This window comes from Pseudoliparis swirei, chromosome 22 (genome assembly GCF_029220125.1).
Source record: "Pseudoliparis swirei isolate HS2019 ecotype Mariana Trench chromosome 22, NWPU_hadal_v1, whole genome shotgun sequence".
Taxonomy (NCBI): domain Eukaryota; kingdom Metazoa; phylum Chordata; class Actinopteri; order Perciformes; family Liparidae; genus Pseudoliparis; species Pseudoliparis swirei.
This window is the reverse complement of record NC_079409.1, coordinates 1,899,257-1,918,258: the sequence shown is the minus strand read 5'-3', so window position 1 is coordinate 1,918,258 and position 19,002 is coordinate 1,899,257. Positions and strand designations below refer to the sequence as shown.

General features: G+C 46.1%; 1 protein-coding gene across 2 annotated transcripts in view; it reads right to left on the bottom strand.

Annotated features, from left to right (window-relative positions):
* Nucleotides 1-238: 238 nt before the first annotated feature.
* Nucleotides 239-19,002, bottom strand: part of bcan (brevican) — a 20,313-nt gene continuing 1,549 nt past the window's right edge. The window contains exons 2-15 of one of the 2 annotated variants that reach the window (XM_056405866.1): nucleotides 18,409-18,497; nucleotides 11,627-11,694; nucleotides 10,271-10,663; nucleotides 8,757-8,931; nucleotides 8,113-8,240; nucleotides 7,680-7,973; nucleotides 6,364-7,593; nucleotides 5,353-5,997; nucleotides 4,749-4,859; nucleotides 4,501-4,659; nucleotides 1,847-1,929; nucleotides 1,612-1,756; nucleotides 1,359-1,541; nucleotides 239-1,020 (exon numbers count right to left, since the gene is read on the bottom strand). In XM_056405866.1, the coding sequence (XP_056261841.1) occupies nucleotides 899-1,020; nucleotides 1,359-1,541; nucleotides 1,612-1,756; nucleotides 1,847-1,929; nucleotides 4,501-4,659; nucleotides 4,749-4,859; nucleotides 5,353-5,997; nucleotides 6,364-7,593; nucleotides 7,680-7,973; nucleotides 8,113-8,240; nucleotides 8,757-8,931; nucleotides 10,271-10,663; nucleotides 11,627-11,694; nucleotides 18,409-18,497 (3,825 nt within the window). In that variant the 3' untranslated portion in view covers nucleotides 239-898. The remainder of the gene's footprint in view (nucleotides 1,021-1,358; nucleotides 1,542-1,611; nucleotides 1,757-1,846; nucleotides 1,930-4,500; nucleotides 4,660-4,748; nucleotides 4,860-5,352; nucleotides 5,998-6,363; nucleotides 7,594-7,679; nucleotides 7,974-8,112; nucleotides 8,241-8,756; nucleotides 8,932-10,270; nucleotides 10,664-11,626; nucleotides 11,695-18,408; nucleotides 18,498-19,002) is intronic. The other variant, XM_056405867.1, reaches the window with a different exon arrangement.

The window sequence follows — 19,002 nt, the reverse complement described above, 5'->3', positions numbered from 1 at the left end:
TCTGTATTTGTTCACTTGTATCTCAACGATGTCTCTCAATACCACAGAGACTAAGACGCTAAGATACTAAGACTCCTCTGGTTGTATAGAAGTCTATGCTTCTTGTGTTAAAGTTGCATTCTCTCTCCTGGCCACCAGGGGGCGACTCCTCTGGTTGTATAGAAGTCTCTGCTTCTTGTGTAATGGCTGCATTCTTCTACTTGACATGACCTCATATATTTCACCATGAAACATCATGACAACATTAAGTGGATTTATTGCATTGCAAGTTTTATGACATGTTATGTTTGAATATGCAAATGAGGCATTAAACGAGTTATAAAGAAACATTAGGAAAATAATAATCTGGATCAGTGCATGAAAAAGAATATGTTCTGCATTTAGATGAGGACAACTTTCATATTCAGGTAAAAAAGCAAAGCAGGTGATCAGAAGTCATGAAACGCATCCAGCAACAGATCTATAGAAATATAATGTTGAGTCATATTTACTCAAACTTTCACTTCCATGGGCTTTTATTCTGAAGGGACACAATCACTCGTTTTCTTCCCGTTTCAATTGCAACGTCAGCCAATTTAAATTAAAATCAATAAAATTGCAGTTTTGTCATAAAACTGAAAGAATAACATAGATATATCATTTTAGAATTAAGGGAGGAATCATGTAAAAAATATTAACTATTTTCCGAAGTTTATCAATAAGTCTCCGTGTGCTTTTTGTTAATTAAATTCCAGGTCTGTATTGTCAGGTCGATTTTCAGACCTGTGGCCTCGACGTGGCGGAAAAATATTAAAGATCAGATTTCATACAGATGGAAAAGTCCTCTGAGACACGAGAAAAGAGGGAAAAGTTATTATTAATATTAATATACATTCTATTGTAAAAAGGCAGGTTGGCTTCAGACGTTCCATGCAATGTCCCAGAAGAGCGGAGCTGCTTTCTCCGTGACCTCCGTGACCTCTGTGACCTCCCCCTGCTGGTCAGGAAGGGAGGTGGCCGAGTCTCCTCCCACGGAACGAGCTACAGGTGGGAGACAAATACGGTCTTAAGGCACAAGCACAGATCAGAACTTATTTTAAAAACATTACGGATTATTTTCGTCGTCTTCGGACCAGACCGACGCCGCCTCGAGTGACATGACTCAAGGACATTTATCAGATTGTGTGCGACTCCCTCTGGGACACTTCTTCAGACATGCAGCAATATTCTGCAGCAGACTTTAGTGCGTAAAATCAGAGGCATTTTTGAGGGGGCTCAGAAACACTACCACTCTCGTCCACAGGGGGCGCCAGAACAATGCAAAACAAATATATATACGTATATTTAACTCAAACTAAACTCGATTAAGCGGCGCTCACCGGGGATGCAGGTGATCAGAGGCTCCTCCCACCGGCCGCCGGGCAGACACTTGATGACCGGATTCCTCCTCTGCTCGCGCCCCCCCTCACAGTAGTACCGCACCTTGGCGCCGGTCTCGTAGAGCAGCCGCTTCTTGCCGAATACCTTCGCTCTGGGCACATCGGGCGGCTCGCCGCAGGACGCTGTTGGCCAGAGGGTCAGTTGGACCGGCGCCCTCGGGAGGAAATGGACAAACAACTACAAGCAACTCACTGACGCCCTTCTTGCAGGTGTAGGACAGGTGGTAGTTGCACGGCACGTCGCTCCAGCGGCCGCCGTCGTGCCACACCATCACCGCGCAGTCCTCGCCCGACAGGAAGTAGCTGTCCGGCTGGCCGCGGAACCAGTTCTCGTAGAGCTGACGGAGAGAGAGAGAGAGAGAATGAAACCGCCAAGAGGAGGAAGTGACGATCTCCTGGAAACTCTCCAAAGAGTCGCCGACGCTCACCAGAGGATTCCCGTCCGACCAGCGGAAGTCTCCCTCGATGGTCCGGTCATTCAGGCCGATCCACTGGTACTCCCTGAACCGGTCTGAAAGAGTACGATCAATACAATGTGGCAACTATAGATCAATACAATGTGGCATCTATAGATCAATACAATGTGGCATCTATAGATCAATACAATGTAGCATCTATGTAGCATCTATAGATCAATACAATGTGGCATCTATAGATACATACAATGTAGCATCTATGTAGCATCTATAGATCAATACAATGTGGCATCTATAGATACATACAATGTAGCATCTATAGATAAATACAATGTAGCATCTATAGATACATACAATGTGGCATCTATAGATAAATACAATGTGGCATCTATAGATAAATGCAATGTAGCATATATGTAGCATCTATAGATAAATACAATGTAGCATCGAAAGATACATACAATGTGGCATCTATAGATAAATACAATGTAGCATCAATGTAGCATCTATAGATAAATACAATGTAGCATCTATAGATACATACAATGTAGCATCTATGTAGCATCTATAGATAAATACAATGTAGCATCTATAGATACATACAATGTAGCATCTATAGATACATACAATGTAGCATCTATAGATACATACAATGTGGCATCTATAGATAAATACAATGTAGCATCAATGTAGCATCTATAGATAAATACAATGTAGCATCTATAGATACATACAATGTAGCATCTATGTAGCATCTATAGATAAATACAATGTAGCATCTATAGATACATACAATGTAGCATCTATAGATACATACAATGTAGCATCTATAGATAAATACAATGTAGCATCTATGTAGCATCTATAGATAAATACAATGTAGCATCTATAGATACATACGATGTAGCATCTATAGATAAATACAATGTAGCATCGAAAGATACATACAATGTGGCATCTATAGATAAATACAATGTAGCATCTATAGATACATACAATGTAGCATCTATAGATACATACAATGTAGCATCTATAGATACATACAATGTAGCATCTATGTAGCATCTATAGATAAATACAATGTAGCATCTATAGATACATACAATGTAGCATCTATAGATACATACAATGTAGCATCTATAGATAAATACAATGTAGCATCTATAGATACATAAAATGTAGCATCTATAGATAAATACAATGTAGCATCTATGTAGCATCTATAGATAAATACAATGTAGCATCAATGTAGCATCAATAGATCAATACAATGTAGCATCTATAGATAAATACAATGTAGCATAAATATAGCATCTATAGATACATACAATGTAGCATCTATGTAGCATCTATAGATAAATACAATGTAGCATCTATAGATAAATACAATGTAGCATCAATGCTACATAAGGGAGATACATAATATACGATGTATATTTATAGCAATACAATAAATCACATATCAGTTAGTTGTGGACACGTTACACCTGATGCATATTATGAATGTGTTCTAATGGACTGGCCCTGCCCCCACGGGGCCCCGCCCCCTCGGGGCTCCAGCCCGCACGGCGAGGAGCTGGAGGAATGTCAGATACGATCTGGCCGCCGCCAGACGACACTTCAAAACCACGTAAAGATATGAGAATACAAATAAAAGGCAGGAATCAATAAAAAGGGATGAAAGCTGGTTGGTGTCTCCTCTCGTCCGGTTCTGTGGTTTAAGTTTGTGAAGGTCAAACACTTCTACTTACCATCATTTTAAAATATCATATAAAACCGTTCGTGAGGGAATCAATATCATAATTTATTATTTCTGTATAATTGATATTGATCATCATCGTTGTATTATTATTATTCTTTTATATCAATATAATAATCATTATTATTATCATCATTATTATGACTTATGTTATTTTTGTATTTATTATAATCATTATTATATCATCTTCATCTTTATACTATCAGTATAATATAATAATGATCATCCTAATTGTTTTATTATAATTATTACACTTATTACAAATAATATTAAAATCATCGTCATGATCATTTTACTACTATTATTATTATTATTAATATTATATATTTTTATATCATAATCATGATCATTATGATTGTTTTTATTATTATGTTTTTGTATCATTATATCATCATCATCATCATCATCATCCTTCTTTGCCTCCAGACCACCACAACCAGGTGGACCAGCAGGTCCAGGTGGTCCTGCTCCTCGGGGGTCTTACCGTTGTCCTGCTCCTCGGGGGTCTTACCGTTGACGTGGTCCTGCTCCTCGGGGGTCTTACCGTTGACGTGGTCCTGCTCCTCGGGGGTCTTACCGTTGCCGTGGTCCTGCTCCTCGGGGGTCTTACCGTTGCCGTGGTCCTGCTCCTCGGGGGTCTTACCGCTGCCGTGGTCCTGCTCCTCGGGGGTCTTACCGTTGCCGTGGTCCTGCTCCTCGGGGGTCTTACCGTTGCCGTGGTCCTGCTCCTCGGGGGTCTTACCGTTGCCGTGGTCCTGCTCCTCGGGGGTCTTACCGTTGACGTGGTCCTGCTCCTCGGGGGTCTTACCGTTGCCGTGGTCCTGCTCCTCGGGGGTCTTACCGTTGACGTGGTCCTGCTCCTCGGGGGTCTTACCGTTGACGTGGTCCTGCTCCTCGGGGGTCTTACCGTTGACGTGGTCCTGCTCCTCGGGGGTCATGACGGACAGCAGGTGTGCTCCTCCCAGGCGGCAGTGCTGCTCCGCCGCCTCCCAGCTCTGCCTCTTGGAGAAGTGGCGGTAGCAGGAGCCCTGGAACTTGTCCCAGCCAGACTCGCACAGATCCAGGTCTGAAGGGAGCACAGAGGGGGGTCAGCAGGGGGGTCTCTGCAGGACCAGCACGGGCTTATCCAGTAGTGGACTCAAGTGGACTCTGGACCTGTCTGGCACAAGTCTCCCCCGTAGCCGCTCAGGCAGAAGCAACTCGCCGGCTCTCCGTCCACACAGGTTCCCCCGTTGGAGCACGGGCTCCCCGGGCAGGAGGGGGCCGCTGAGAGGAGGAGACAAGATGAAGAGGAGACAAGATGAAGAGGAGACAAGATGAAGAGACAAAATGAAGAGGAGACAAGATGAAGAGGAGACAAGATAAAGAGTGAGACATCATAAAGAGTAATACGTCATGGTAAGTGATACCTCACTCATACCTCACATGAAGAGTGATACTTATCTTGACTGTCACAATTTAATTCCCTGATGTTCATGTTTCCCACCAGCAGAGGGCGCTGTTACACCAGGAGCCCTCTGCTCAGTTATGAGAGGCTCCAAAGGATCGAAGTTAGCGTTTGTATAAAAAATAATGAATGCAAAAAACTATATATTTTATATAATTAAAATATATATATATATATATAATTAAAAAATGTAAATTTAAAAAAATATTTTTATATTTTATATAATTTATATATACAGTATATATAAATTATTATTATTATATTTTTTAGTATTGCATCATCTTTATTAAACATAACCAACATCATACGGACCATTTGAGGACACGCTGCTGATCTGAGTCACGACCTCTCGCTTCTCGGTGGCGTCCTCGGTGGCGTCCGGAGGCTGGGCGCTGTATTCCAGCTGGGAGCGAGACTCCTGTGGGGGGGAGGCAGGAGGCTCCGCCCCCCAGCCGGGCGTGAGGGTCCGATGAGGGATCAGGGTGATCTTTACCTCCGATGGCGTATCGGTGGCGTCCGATGAGAGAGTCCGATCTGGATCGGGGCTTTCTCCCGACGCCGACCCCTCTCCGCCATCTTGCTCCGTCACCGCCGGGTCTTCCCCGTCTGTGTGGCCTCCTCCTCCTCCTCCTCCTCCTCCTCCTCCTCTTCCGCCTGTCCCCAACTCCCCAGAGACGATCTCCGGTGGGCCGGCGTCCGCAGTTGGCGTCGGGGCTCCAGAGGCGAGGGGCGTCGACGACGTGACCGGGTCGCTGCTAGGGACCACGGCGTTCACTCTGGAGTCACCTGTGACCTCCACGGTGACCTCTGCAGTGACCTCTACAGTGACCTCCACCGCGGAGGGCCCAGCGGGATGGACGTGTCCGCTGCGGTCGGTCGGGTTCTCCGTGGCCGGCTCCTCCGAGGCGCCGCTAGAGTCCGAGGCGGTGGGCGTCTCCGGGGTCGGACCGTGAGCTGCTGCCCAAGAATAAATAAACTTAGACGGCAAATAAAAAACAAGATGGAAAGGCCGAGACCTTTTGAGTTCCTGGGAGTCAGCATCCCGGAGAACCGGACGTCTCCGTCCTCAGGAGCTCACGGCTGTGTTTAAGGATTCCTGGCAAAGGTTGGCATTGACTCCTCCCCCTTTTCATATATATATATATATATATCTTATTTGCTATTTGTGACTCCGGAGCCTGTGTGTCTGTAGGGGCGGAGCCTCTGTGTCTGTGTAGGGGCGGAGCCTGAGTATAAATACTCTGATACGAGTAAAAGGTCCAAAGGTATTCAAACTGTGAAAGAACTACAACACCCGCCATTTTATATTCACCGTACACTCACCGGAAGCTGAGGTGGGGAACAGTGGGGCGGTGGTTTCCATAGCAGAGTTTGGGGTTTCCTGAGGAGCCTCTGGGGAGCTGCTGAGCTCCTCAGCACCAGATCCAGGTGCTGCCGCGTAAGAAGCTGCCGCACCTGGGCGCCCAGTCACATGCTGATGGTCTGAGGGGTCAGAGGGGTCCGAGGTCTCTGAGGTCTCTGAGTGGTCTAAGGGGTCAGAGTGGTCTGAGTGGTCTGGGGGGTCAGAGTGGTCTTGGGGGTCTGAGGTCTCTGAGTGGTCTGGGGGGTCTGAGGTCTCTGAGTGGTCTAAGGGGACAGAGGGGTCCGAGGTCTCTGAGGTCTCTGAGTGGTCTAGGGGGACAGAGGGGTCCGAGGTCTCTGAGGGGTCCGAGTGGTCTGAGGTCTCTGAGTGGTCTAAGGGGTCTGAGTGGTCTGAGGGGTCAGAGTGGGCTAAGGGGACAGAGGGGTCCGAGGTCTCTGAGGTCTCTGAGTGGTCTAAGGGGTCAGAGTGGTCTAAGGGGTCAGAGTGGTCTGGGGGGTCTGAGGTCTCTGAGGGGTCTGAGTGGTCTAAGGGGTCAGAGTGGTCTGAGGTCTCTGAGGGGTCTGAGGGGTCTGAGGTCTCTGAGTGGTCTGAGGGGTCTGAGGGGTCTGAGGTCTCCGAGTGGTCTGAGGGGTCTGAGGGGTCTGAGGTCTCTGAGGGGTCTGAGGTCTCTGAGGGGTCTGAGGTCTCCGAGGTCTCCGGCGTTGCCGTGGTGAAGTCCTCCTCAGCGGTTCCTACGCCGGCGGCCTTTGGAGACGTCGTTGGACGTCCTGGAGACTCTTCGTGATCTGGGTTCTCTTCAGGGGCCGGACGAGGGGACTCCGGGAAGACCGCCTTCTCTAAGACCCCCCAGATGTCCTCCTCCACGGGCAGCTGCTCCTGCTGCTCCTGCTGCTCAGCAGGAGGAGTGCTGGACGGATGAAGGTCTGTAGTCGATAGCGGTTCCATCTCATAGCTCAATGTGGGGGGCGGAGCCTCTCCGGGGCCTAGCTTTACAGGATTGGCGGTATGGGCGCGTTGGACCTCGTCGCCCTCCGGTGCGGTTGCCTCGCTCATAAAGAACTCCTCCTCATGCTCCTCCTCTTCCTCCTCCTTTTCTGCAGCATTAGTTAAGGACACCATGTCCTGGCCAATGTCCTCTGGCTCAGTGGGAAGGAAACTGCGAGGAGATTCGGTGGAGGCGGCGTCATCACCTGGAATAAAGAACAAGGATCCTGAGCTCAAGACCAAGCCGGACACTCCCCCGAGGCCCCTCCCCCGAGGCCCCTCCCTCTCTTACTCCTGAAGCAGTAGGCGTCGTGTCGGGTGTGCGGCTCGGGGAAGCCCGTCTGGTTGCCGTAGCGATACACGGTCCTGACCCCGGGGTCGCCGCCCCCACAGCGCTCCCTGGGGGTGACGATGGGGTAGCGCACGCTGCCGTCGGCCAGCCAGCCCGGGCTGCAGAGGTTCAGCCCGTCGTTCCAGGCGGCGTACAGCTGAGCGGTGGTCACCAGCTCGGCACCGTGACTCAGACAGTAGGCCCTGGCCTCCCGGAAGGTGAAGCGCTCGGGGGCGGAGCCATGGAACACCTCACCTTCACACAAGGACACAGGTGGCAAGTTCTCAGGATCCCTCGCCCGTTACTTCGAGATACGAAATAACTACAAAGAGATGCATATTGACAAAAGTACGACGAATATTGAATTCATATTTCAAACCTTTGGTGGACTCACCGTGGATATTCTCCACGTAGCAGTAGACGTCGTACAGCTCATCGGGCTCCAACAGTCCGTAGTTCCTCACTCCGGGAAACCCGTCCATGTCCCCGAAACAACGCTCTCTCGGCATCTGGATGGGATATCTGCATAAGAACATGTCAGAAAGCATTGAGTCACCCTCTGGTGGTCAGGAGAGAGAATGCAGCTTTAACACATGAAGCGTAGACTTCTATACAACCAGAGGAGTCGCCCCCTGGTGGTCAGGAGAGAGAATGCAGCTTTAACACATGAAGCGTAGACTTCTATACAACCAGAGGAGTCTCCCCCTGGTGGTCAGGAGAGAGAATGCAGCTTTAACACATGAAGCATAGACTTCTATACAACCAGATGAGTCGCCCCCTGGTGGTCAGGAGAGAGAATGCAGCTTCAACACATGAAGCATAGACTTCTATACAACCAGAGGAGTCGCCCCTGGTGGTCAGGAGAGAGAATGCAGCTTTAACACATGAAGCATAGACTTCTAACAACCAGAGGAGTCGCCCCCTGGTGGTCAGGAGAGATAATGCAGCTTTAACACATGAAGCATGGACTTCTATACAACACTAACACATTGTTTTTATCCAGGAGGTCATGTGACCTGTAGTCCAGCCCCTGCTCACCTCACTGAGTGGTCTGACAGCCAGCCGGCGTCACACTGCTCGTATCCGCCGTGGTAGGCGGCCATTAGCTGCTCCGGAGAGGCAATTTCAGCCCCGATCTCCTGGCAGGCGTCTCTGGCTCGCTCGAAGGAGAAGGCGTACCGGCTGGATGCGTCTCGATAGTGGAACACCACCCCTGTAGAAATATACACAAAACAGTCGTACAGTAGGACCCCATCTAAAGGTGAAGCCGGTTGAAAGCATGTCCTAAAAACACTTGGTGTTGACCCTGGTCCCTGCAGGAGAAATTCAATGATTTCGAAATGAGAGTGAAAAGAAAGGCTTACGTGGTAAAGAGCTCACCTGCACGGTGGTGAAAAAGTACAACAAAGTACATTTTACTGTCTTTCACTCGAGTATTTCAATTATACGCAAGATTTCAGAAGGGAATATTGTATTGTTCACTTTCTGAAACTTTCATTGATTTTGTATTTTACACATAAAACATATGATGGGTTAGTAGAACGTGACGTTGCTGTTATTTTGTCCACTCTCTGTTTATCATCCAGACATGCAAATACAAAAATGTCGTCAGGTTTTTTTTCCAGTTTCTTAGTTTTAGTATTTGGAATAAGCCTAACTTAAGACTCAGAAGCATCAGATAGAAACATAAACTTAACACTAAAAAGTACAACAAAGAGACACTAAACAACTACAAAGAGACACACAACAACTACAAAGACACACAACAACTACAAAGAGACACAACAATGACAAAGAGACACTAAACAACTACAAAGAGACACACAACAACTACAAAGAGACACAACAACTACAAAGAGACACACAACAACTACAAAGAGACACACAACAACTACAAAGAGACAATAAACAACTACAAAGAGACACACAACAACTACAAAGAGACACAACAACTACAAAGAGACACTAAACAAGTACAAAGAGACACTAAACAAGTACAAAGAGATACACAACAACTACAAAGAGACACACAACAACTACAAAGAGACACTAAACAACTACAAAGAGACACAACACAACTACAAAGAGACACAGCACAACTACAAAGAGACACTAAACAACTACAAAGAGACACAACACAACTACAAAGAGACACACAACAACTACAAAGAGACACAACACAACTACAAAGAGACACAACACAACTACAAAGAGACACAACACAACTACAAAGAGACACAACACAACTACAAAGAGACACAACACAACTACAAAGAGACACTAAACAACTACAAAGAGACACTAAACAACTACAAAGAGACACAACACAACTACAAAGAGACACACAACAACTACAAAGAGACAAAACACAACTACAAAGAGACACAACACAACTACAAAGAGACACTAAACAACTACAAAGAGACACAACTACAAAGAGACACTAAACAACTACAAAGAGACACAACACAACTACAAAGAGACAGTAAACAACTACAAATAGATGCAAAAACAGAAGAAAAGCTTTTAAAACATAGTTGTTCAAACCTGACCTTTGACCTTGACCTGCGCCCCGTCGTCGGCGTCCTCCAGGCCCTGCTGCACCTGGCAGCGGTAGAAGCCGGTGTCGTTCTGCCTCAGGCGCTGCAGCCGCAGGGTGAGGTCGGCGGGGGAGGCGGCGTAGTGCAGCAGCGAGGCGCGCTCCCTGTAGGCCTCGCTGACCCTCACGCGGTCGCCGCGGGCAACCAGGATCTCCGCGTCGCGGCCGTGGCTCAGGACGCTCCACTTGACCCGGGGCAGCGTAAGCGCGGCGCGGCGCCCGTTGGTGGAGGGCGACGGCGGCGGGTGGGCCAGGGACACCAGGCAGGGCAGCGTCAGGGCGCCGCCCAGCACGGCCACCACGGGCGGGGAGGCGGGGATGGTCACCTGGAGCAGCTTCAGGTCATCTGAGGAGAGGTTAGCCTAGCATGAAGCAGCTAGCATGGCTGGTATTTATTAATTGACATGTAATATCAGAATATATGGCAACGAAATATTGGACAGAGGAGATCGATAACTCACATTGTAGCTATGGGCACACATACATGTGTGTGTATGTATGTATATATATACACACATATATATATACATACATACATACACACACACATAAATATATATACATGTATATATATATACATGTATATATAAATAGATATGTATTAATATGTATATATGGATTTATATAAATGTATGAATATGAATGCATGTTATACTGTATTTACACTACCGTTCAAAAGTTTGGGGTCATCCAGACAATTTTGTGTCTTCCATGAAAACTCACTTTTATTTATAAATGAATTGAACATTTCATAGAACATATAGTCAAGACATTGACAAGGTTAGAAATAATGATTAATATTTGAAGTATTAATTTTGTTCTTCAAACTTCAAGCTCAAAGGAAGGCCAGTTGTTTAGCTTATATCACCAGCATAACTGTTTTCAGCTGTGCTAACATAATTGCACAAGGGTTTTCTAATCAGACATTAGTCTTCTAAGGCGATAACACAATGTACCATCAGAACACTGGAGTGATGATGAAATGGGCCTCTATACACCTCTGGAGATATTTCATTAGAAACCAGACGTTCCACCTAGAATAGTCATTTACCACATTAACAATGTAGAGAGGGTATTTATGATTAATGTTATCTTTATTGAAAAAACAGTGCTTTACTTTGAAAAATAAAGACATTTCTAAGTGACCCCAAACTTTTGAACGGTAGTGTATATAATTATATATACTATATACTGTATATGTATGTATATGATTATAATTTATAAACTGTACATATAAATTATTTTTCATTGCGAATATATATAATATATATATATAAATATTACATACATATATACATATAAATATTACCTGATTCCTGGTGGTGGGTAGAGGACGACGGCAGGAAGAGGAGACAGACGGCACACAGCAGCACAGGTCTGCAGGAGGGGGGGGGGGGGGGGGGCACACAGAGACTGATTTATGATGGCGTTCAGTTGAGACCAAAGAGGAGAAAACACGTATTGACGTCATCCTCTGAGTCAGAGACGAGCAGCTGGGACGATGACGTCATGGTTACACCTGAGAGACGATGACTCAGGGACTCTACTCTAGGAACATGACTCAGGGACTCTACTCTAGGAACATGACTCAGGGACTCTACTCTAGGAACATGACTCAGGGACTCTACTCTAGGAACATGACTCAGGGACTCTACTCTAGGAACATGACTCAGGGACTCTACTCTATGAACATGACTCAGGGACTCTACTCTATGAACATGACTCAGGGACTCTACTCTCTATGAACATGACTCAGGGACTCTACTCTAGGAACATGACTCAGGGACTCTACTCTGGGAACATGACTCAGGGACTCTACTCTATGAACATGACTCGGGGACTCTACTCTATGAACATGACTCGGGGACTCTACTCTATGAACATGACTCAGGGACTCTACTCTAGAAACATGACTCAGGGACTCTACTCTGAACATGACTCAGGACTCTACTCTATGAACATGACTCAGGGACTCTACTCTATGAACATGACTCGGGGACTCTACTCTATGAACATGACTCAGGGACTCTACTCTAGGAACATGACTCAGGGACTCTACTCTAGGAACATGACTCAGGGACTCTACTCTAGGAACATGACTCAGAGACTCTACTCTATGAACATGACTCAGGGACTCTACTCTATGAACATGACTCAGGGACTCTACTCTATGAACATGACTCAGGGACTCTACTCTATGAACATGACTCAGGACTCTACTCTATGAACATGACTCAGGGACTCTACTCTATGAACATGACTCAGGGACTCTACTCTATGAACATGACTCAGGGACTCTACTCTAGGAACATGACTCAGGGACTCTACTCTATGAACATGACTCAGGGACTCTACTCTATGAACATGACTCAGGGACTCTACTCTATGAACATGACTCAGGGACTCTACTCTATGAACATGACTCAGGGACTCTACTCTATGAACATGACTCAGGGACTCTACTCTAGGAACATGACTCAGGGACTCTACTCTAGGAACATGACTCAGGGACTCTACTCTAGGAACATGACTCAGGGACTCTACTCTATGAACATGACTCAGGGACTCTACTCTATGAACATGACTCAGGGACTCTACTCTATGAACATGACTCAGGGACTCTACTCTATGAACATGACTCAGGGACTCTACTCTATGAACATGACTCAGGGACTCTACTCTAGGAACATGACTCAGGGACTCTACTCTATGAACATGACTCAGGGACTCTACTCTATGAACATGACTCAGGGACTCTACTCTATGAACATGACTCAGAGACTCTACTCTATGAACATGACTCAGGGACTCTAGGAACATGACTCAGGGACTCTACTCTAGGAACATGACTCAGGGACTCTACTCTAGGAACATGACTCAGGGACTCTACTCTAGGAACATGACTCAGGGACTCTACTCTAGGAACATGACTCAGGGACTCTACTCTATGAACATGACTCAGGGACTCTACTCTAGGAACATGACTCAGGGACTCTACTCTAGGAACATGACTCAGGGACTCTACTCTATGAACATGACTCAGGGACTCTACTCTATGAACATGACTCAGGGACTCTACTCTATGAACATGACTCAGGGACTCTACTCTAGGAACATGACTCAGAGACTCTACTCTATGAACATGACTCAGGGACTCTACTCTATGAACATGACTCAGGGACTCTACTCTATGAACATGACTCAGGGACTCTACTCTATGAACATGACTCAGGGACTCTACTCTATGAACATGACTCAGGGACTCTACTCTATGAACATGACTCAGGACTCTACTCTATGAACATGACTCAGGGACTCTACTCTATGAACATGACTCAGGACTCTACTCTATGAACATGACTCAGGGACTCTACTCTAGAACATGACTCAGGGACTCTACTCTAGGAACATGACTCAGGACTCTACTCTAGGAACATGACTCAGGACTCTACTCTATGAACATGACTCAGGACTCTACTCTATGAACATGACTCAGGGACTCTACTCTATGAACATGACTCAGGACTCTACTCTATGAACATGACTCAGGACTCTACTCTATGAACATGACTCAGGACTCTACTCTAGGAACATGACTCAGGGACTCTACTCTATGAACATGACTCAGGGACTCTACTCTATGAACATGACTCAGGGACTCTACTCTATGAACATGACTCAGGGACTCTACTCTATGAACATGACTCAGAGACTCTACTCTATGAACATGACTCAGGGACTCTACGAACATGTCTCAGGGACTCTACTCTAGGAACATGACTCAGGACTCTACTCTAGGAACATGACTCAGGGACTCTACTCTAGGAACATGACTCAGGGACTCTACTCTAGGAACATGACTCAGGGACTCTACTCTAGGAACATGACTCAGGGACTCTACTCTATGAACATGACTCAGGGACTCTACTCTATGAACATGACTCAGGGACTCTACTCTATGAACATGACTCAGGGACTCTACTCTATGAACATGACTCAGGGACTCTACTCTATGAACATGACTCAGGGACTCTACTCTAGGAACATGACTCAGAGACTCTACTCTATGAACATGACTCAGGGACTCTACTCTATGAACATGACTCAGGGACTCTACTCTATGAACATGACTCAGGGACTCTACTCTATGAACATGACTCAGGGACTCTACTCTATGAACATGACTCGGGACTCTACTCTAGGAACATGACTCAGGGACTCTACTCTATGAACATGACTCACGGACTCTACTCTATGAACATGACTCAGGGACTCTACTCTAGGAACATGACTCAGGGACTCTACTCTCTAGGAACATGACTCAGGGACTCTACTCTCTATGAACATGACTCAGGGACTCTACTCTAGGAACATGACTCAGGGACTCTACTCTAGGAACATGACTCAGGGACTCTACTCTGAACATGACTCAGGGACTCTACTCTAGGAACATGACTCAGGGACTCTACTCTATGAACCTGACTCAGGGACTCTACTCTATGAACATGACTCAGGGACTCTACTCTAGGAACATGACTCAGGAACTCTACTCTAGGAACATGACTCAGGGACTCTACTCTAGGAACATGACTCAGGGACTCTACTTTATGAACATGACTCAGGGACTCTACTCTAGGAACATGACTCAGGGACTCTACTCTATGAACATGACTCAGGGACTCTACTCTATGAACATGACTCAGGGACTCTACTCTATGAACATGACTCAGGGACTCTACTCTATGAACATGACTCAGGGACTCTATGAACATGACTCAGGGACTCTACTCTATGAACATGACTCAGGGACTCTACTCTATGAACATGACTCAGGGACTCTACTCTATGAACATGACTCAGGGACTCTACTCTATGAACATGACTCAGGGACTCTACTCTAGGAACATGACTCAGGGACTCTACTCTAGGAACATGACTCAGGGACTCTACTCTAGGAACATGACTCAGGGACTCTACTCTAGGAACATGACTCAGGGACTCTACTCTAGGAACATGACTCAGGGACTCTACTCTATGAACATGACTCAGGGACTCTACTCTAGGAACATGACTCAGGGACTCTACTCTATGAACATGACTCAGGGACTCTACTCTATGAACATGACTCAGGACTCTACTCTATGAACATGACTCAGGGACTCTACTCTATGAACATGACTCAGGGACTCTACTCTATGAACATGACTCAGGGACTCTACTCTATGAACATGACTCAGGGACTCTACTCTATGAACATGACTCAGGGACTCTACTCTATGAACATGACTCAGGGACTCTACTCTATGACCATGACTCAGGGACTCTACTCTATGAACATGACTCAGGGACTCTACTCTATGAACATGACTCAGGGACTCTACTCTAGGAACATGACTCAGAGACTCTACTCTATGAACATGACTCAGGGACTCTACTCTATGAACATGACTCAACTCTAGGAACATGACTCAGGGACTATACTCTAGGAACATGACTCAGAGACTCTACTCTATGAACATGACTCAGAGACTCTACTCTATGAACATGACTCAGGGACTCTACTCTATGAACATGACTCAGGGACTCTACTCTATGAACATGACTCAGGGACTCTACTCTAGGAACATGACTCAGAGACTCTACTCTATGAACATGACTCAGGGACTCTACTCTATGAACATGACTCAGGGACTCTACTCTATGAACATGACTCAGGGACTCTACTCTATGAACATGACTCAGGGACTCTACTCTATGAACATGACTCAGGGACTCTACTCTATGAACATGACTCAGGGACTCTACTCTATGAACATGACTCGGGACTCTACTCTAGGAACATGACTCAGGGACTCTACTCTCTATGAACATGACTCAGGGACTCTACTCTAGGAACATGACTCAGGGACTCTACTCTATGAACATGACTCAGGACTCTACTCTATGAACATGACTCAGGGACTCTACTCTAGAACATGACTCAGGGACTCTACTCTAGGACATGACTCAGGACTCTACTCTAGGAACATGACTCTGGGACTCTACTCTATGAACATGACTCAGGGACTCTACTCTATGAACATGACTCAGGGACTCTACTCTATGAACATGACTCAGGGACTCTACTCTAGGAACATGACTCAGGGACTCTACTCTATGAACATGACTCAGGGACTCTACTCTATGAACATGACTCAGGGACTCTACTCTAGGAACATGACTCAGAGACTCTACTCTATGAACATGACTCAGGGACTCTACTCTATGAACATGACTCAGGGACTCTACTCTATGAACATGACTCAGGGACTCTACTCTATGAACATGACTCAGGGACTCTACTCTATGAACATGACTCAGGGACTCTACTCTATGAACATGACTCAGGGACTCTACTCTATGAACATGACTCAGGGACTCTACTCTCTATGAACATGACTCAGGGACTCTACTCTATGAACATGACTCAGGGACTCTACTCTAGGACCATGACTCAGGGACTCTACTCTAGGACCATGACTCAGGGACTCTACTCTAGGACCATGACTCAGGGACTCTCCTCTACTTGCGGTGTCCTGGTTTCCTCTCTGCTGTGCCTCAGGTCTTCAGGAGCTGTCGGACGTGAGCTGAATCCTGATTTCCCCCAAAACTCCACGAGGGTCTCTAGATTTACACCGCCATCAGCCCTCCTTTCACCCCTCCTTTCATCCCTCGCTTCAACCACTCCTTTAGTTTCCTCTGTGCTGTAGCTGACATCTTTTGTTCTCTCCTCTTCTCTGAGACTCTGTGGAAACGGCCAGATGGCGGCGAGAGGAGATTCTTCCTCACAGCGGCGCCTGAACCGGAGAAACGCCTGAACCGGAGCGACGCCCGAGGTCACCGGGGTCACCTCACACAACTACATGGAACACCTGCAGCTCACCTGGAGGAGCTCTGGAGAGGGAGAGAGGGAGAAGGTGGAGAGAGGGAGATAGAGAGAGAATGTGGAGAGAGGGAGAGAGAGAAGAGAGAAAGAGAGGGAAGGGAGGGAGAGAAATAGAGAGAGAGAGAGAGAGAAGCATCCCGGCATCACACAGTAGATGAAGTCAACTTCTCCTCGTTTGACCGCTCCGTTTGCCAGAAAAGGTCATTTGAGGCTGAGAGAAAGGAGAGAGGGGGGAGGAGGGAGGAAAGAAGGGAGGAGAGAGGAGAGAGGAGGGAGGGTGTGAACTCCATTATTTAAGAGCTCTTGGCCCAGTCTTCCCAGTGAGTTAACTGAGGAGCTCCAGAGGCTCAGCCTGACCTCCTGAACACGGTCCCATGTTTATGTGTCTGAGTCTCATCAACGTGGAGTTCAACGCTCTAAAGGCTCAAGATCAGCACCTGAACCAACAACACCAGTAAATACACAGTAAATACACACTTAATACACACTAAATACACACTTAATACACAGTAAATACACATTAAATACACATTTAATACACGTTTCATTGGTTTTCAGCTGATTAGTATTATAATGGTGAAGTTTAAGTGAATGTAAGTCAATGTGTGTGTTTTTGTGTGTATACTATATATATATATATTATAAAACACAATTACAAAGAGAATCCAAGCTTAAAGTTGCCTCATGTAACTTTGAGGTACCTGCAGCGTTCTTCTATTTGATGGGACTTATAACATTTAAATATAAAAATTACATTTTACATTTATTTGACTTTATATACTGATAACATTATTTTTTTAAACACCGTCACCTCGAGCAGCACCATTACAATCTTACATAATCATAATAATAACAGAATAACAGCTCTAAAGAAGCCATGTGCACAATGATACTTTTGAGAAGTACATTTTGATTTCAAGGTGTTTTTATACTTCCTAAATCACTATTTAACTCAGATATAATGAATAATGCCCTATTTTATATCTGGGCATGCAGCCCAGCCACATCTATTTAGAATATTGTTGCTATTAACAAAGTTAAACTATGAAAGTGTTGATCAGAGCACGTGAACGCACCATCGGAACAAAAAGACGAATAAATGCGACCATAAGAATAAGAAGACATCAAACTGAAAGTATAGTTTTACGCTGACGTCACGGACTCACCTTATCATCTTCATCATCTTCATCCTCGCGCGCAGAGCCTCCCGGACAGGTGGGACACGGCGGGTCCGTGCGTTCGACTCCTGGTCCTCCTGCGACACGTCCGACCACCGAGAGGAGAGGAGGTGAAGAGAGGAGGAGGTGTGATGAGGCCAGTGTTAAAAGACCAAGACCTCCTCCTCCTCCTCCTCCTCCTCCTTCAGCCTGGAACATCTAAATCCTGCTGAGGTGTTGTTCCCCAAACCAGCACGACGTTATTTAATGAGCTGCTTTGACCTTGGATTGCCCTGAAGGTGAAGAATAAAGCACTATTAAAGCTGCAATATCAGACCACTGGCCACCAGGGGGCGACTTCTCTGGTTGTATAGAAGTCTATGCTTCATGTGTTAAAGCTGCATTCTCTCTCCTGACCACCAGGGGGCGACTCCTCTGGTTGTATAGAAGTATATGCTTCATGTGTTGAAGCAGCATTCTCTCTCCTGACCACCAGGGGCTCCTCTGGTTGTATCGAAGTCTATGCTTCATGTGTTGAAGCTGCATTCTCTCTCCTGACCACCAGGGGGCGACTCCTCTGGTTGTATAGAAGTATATGCTTCA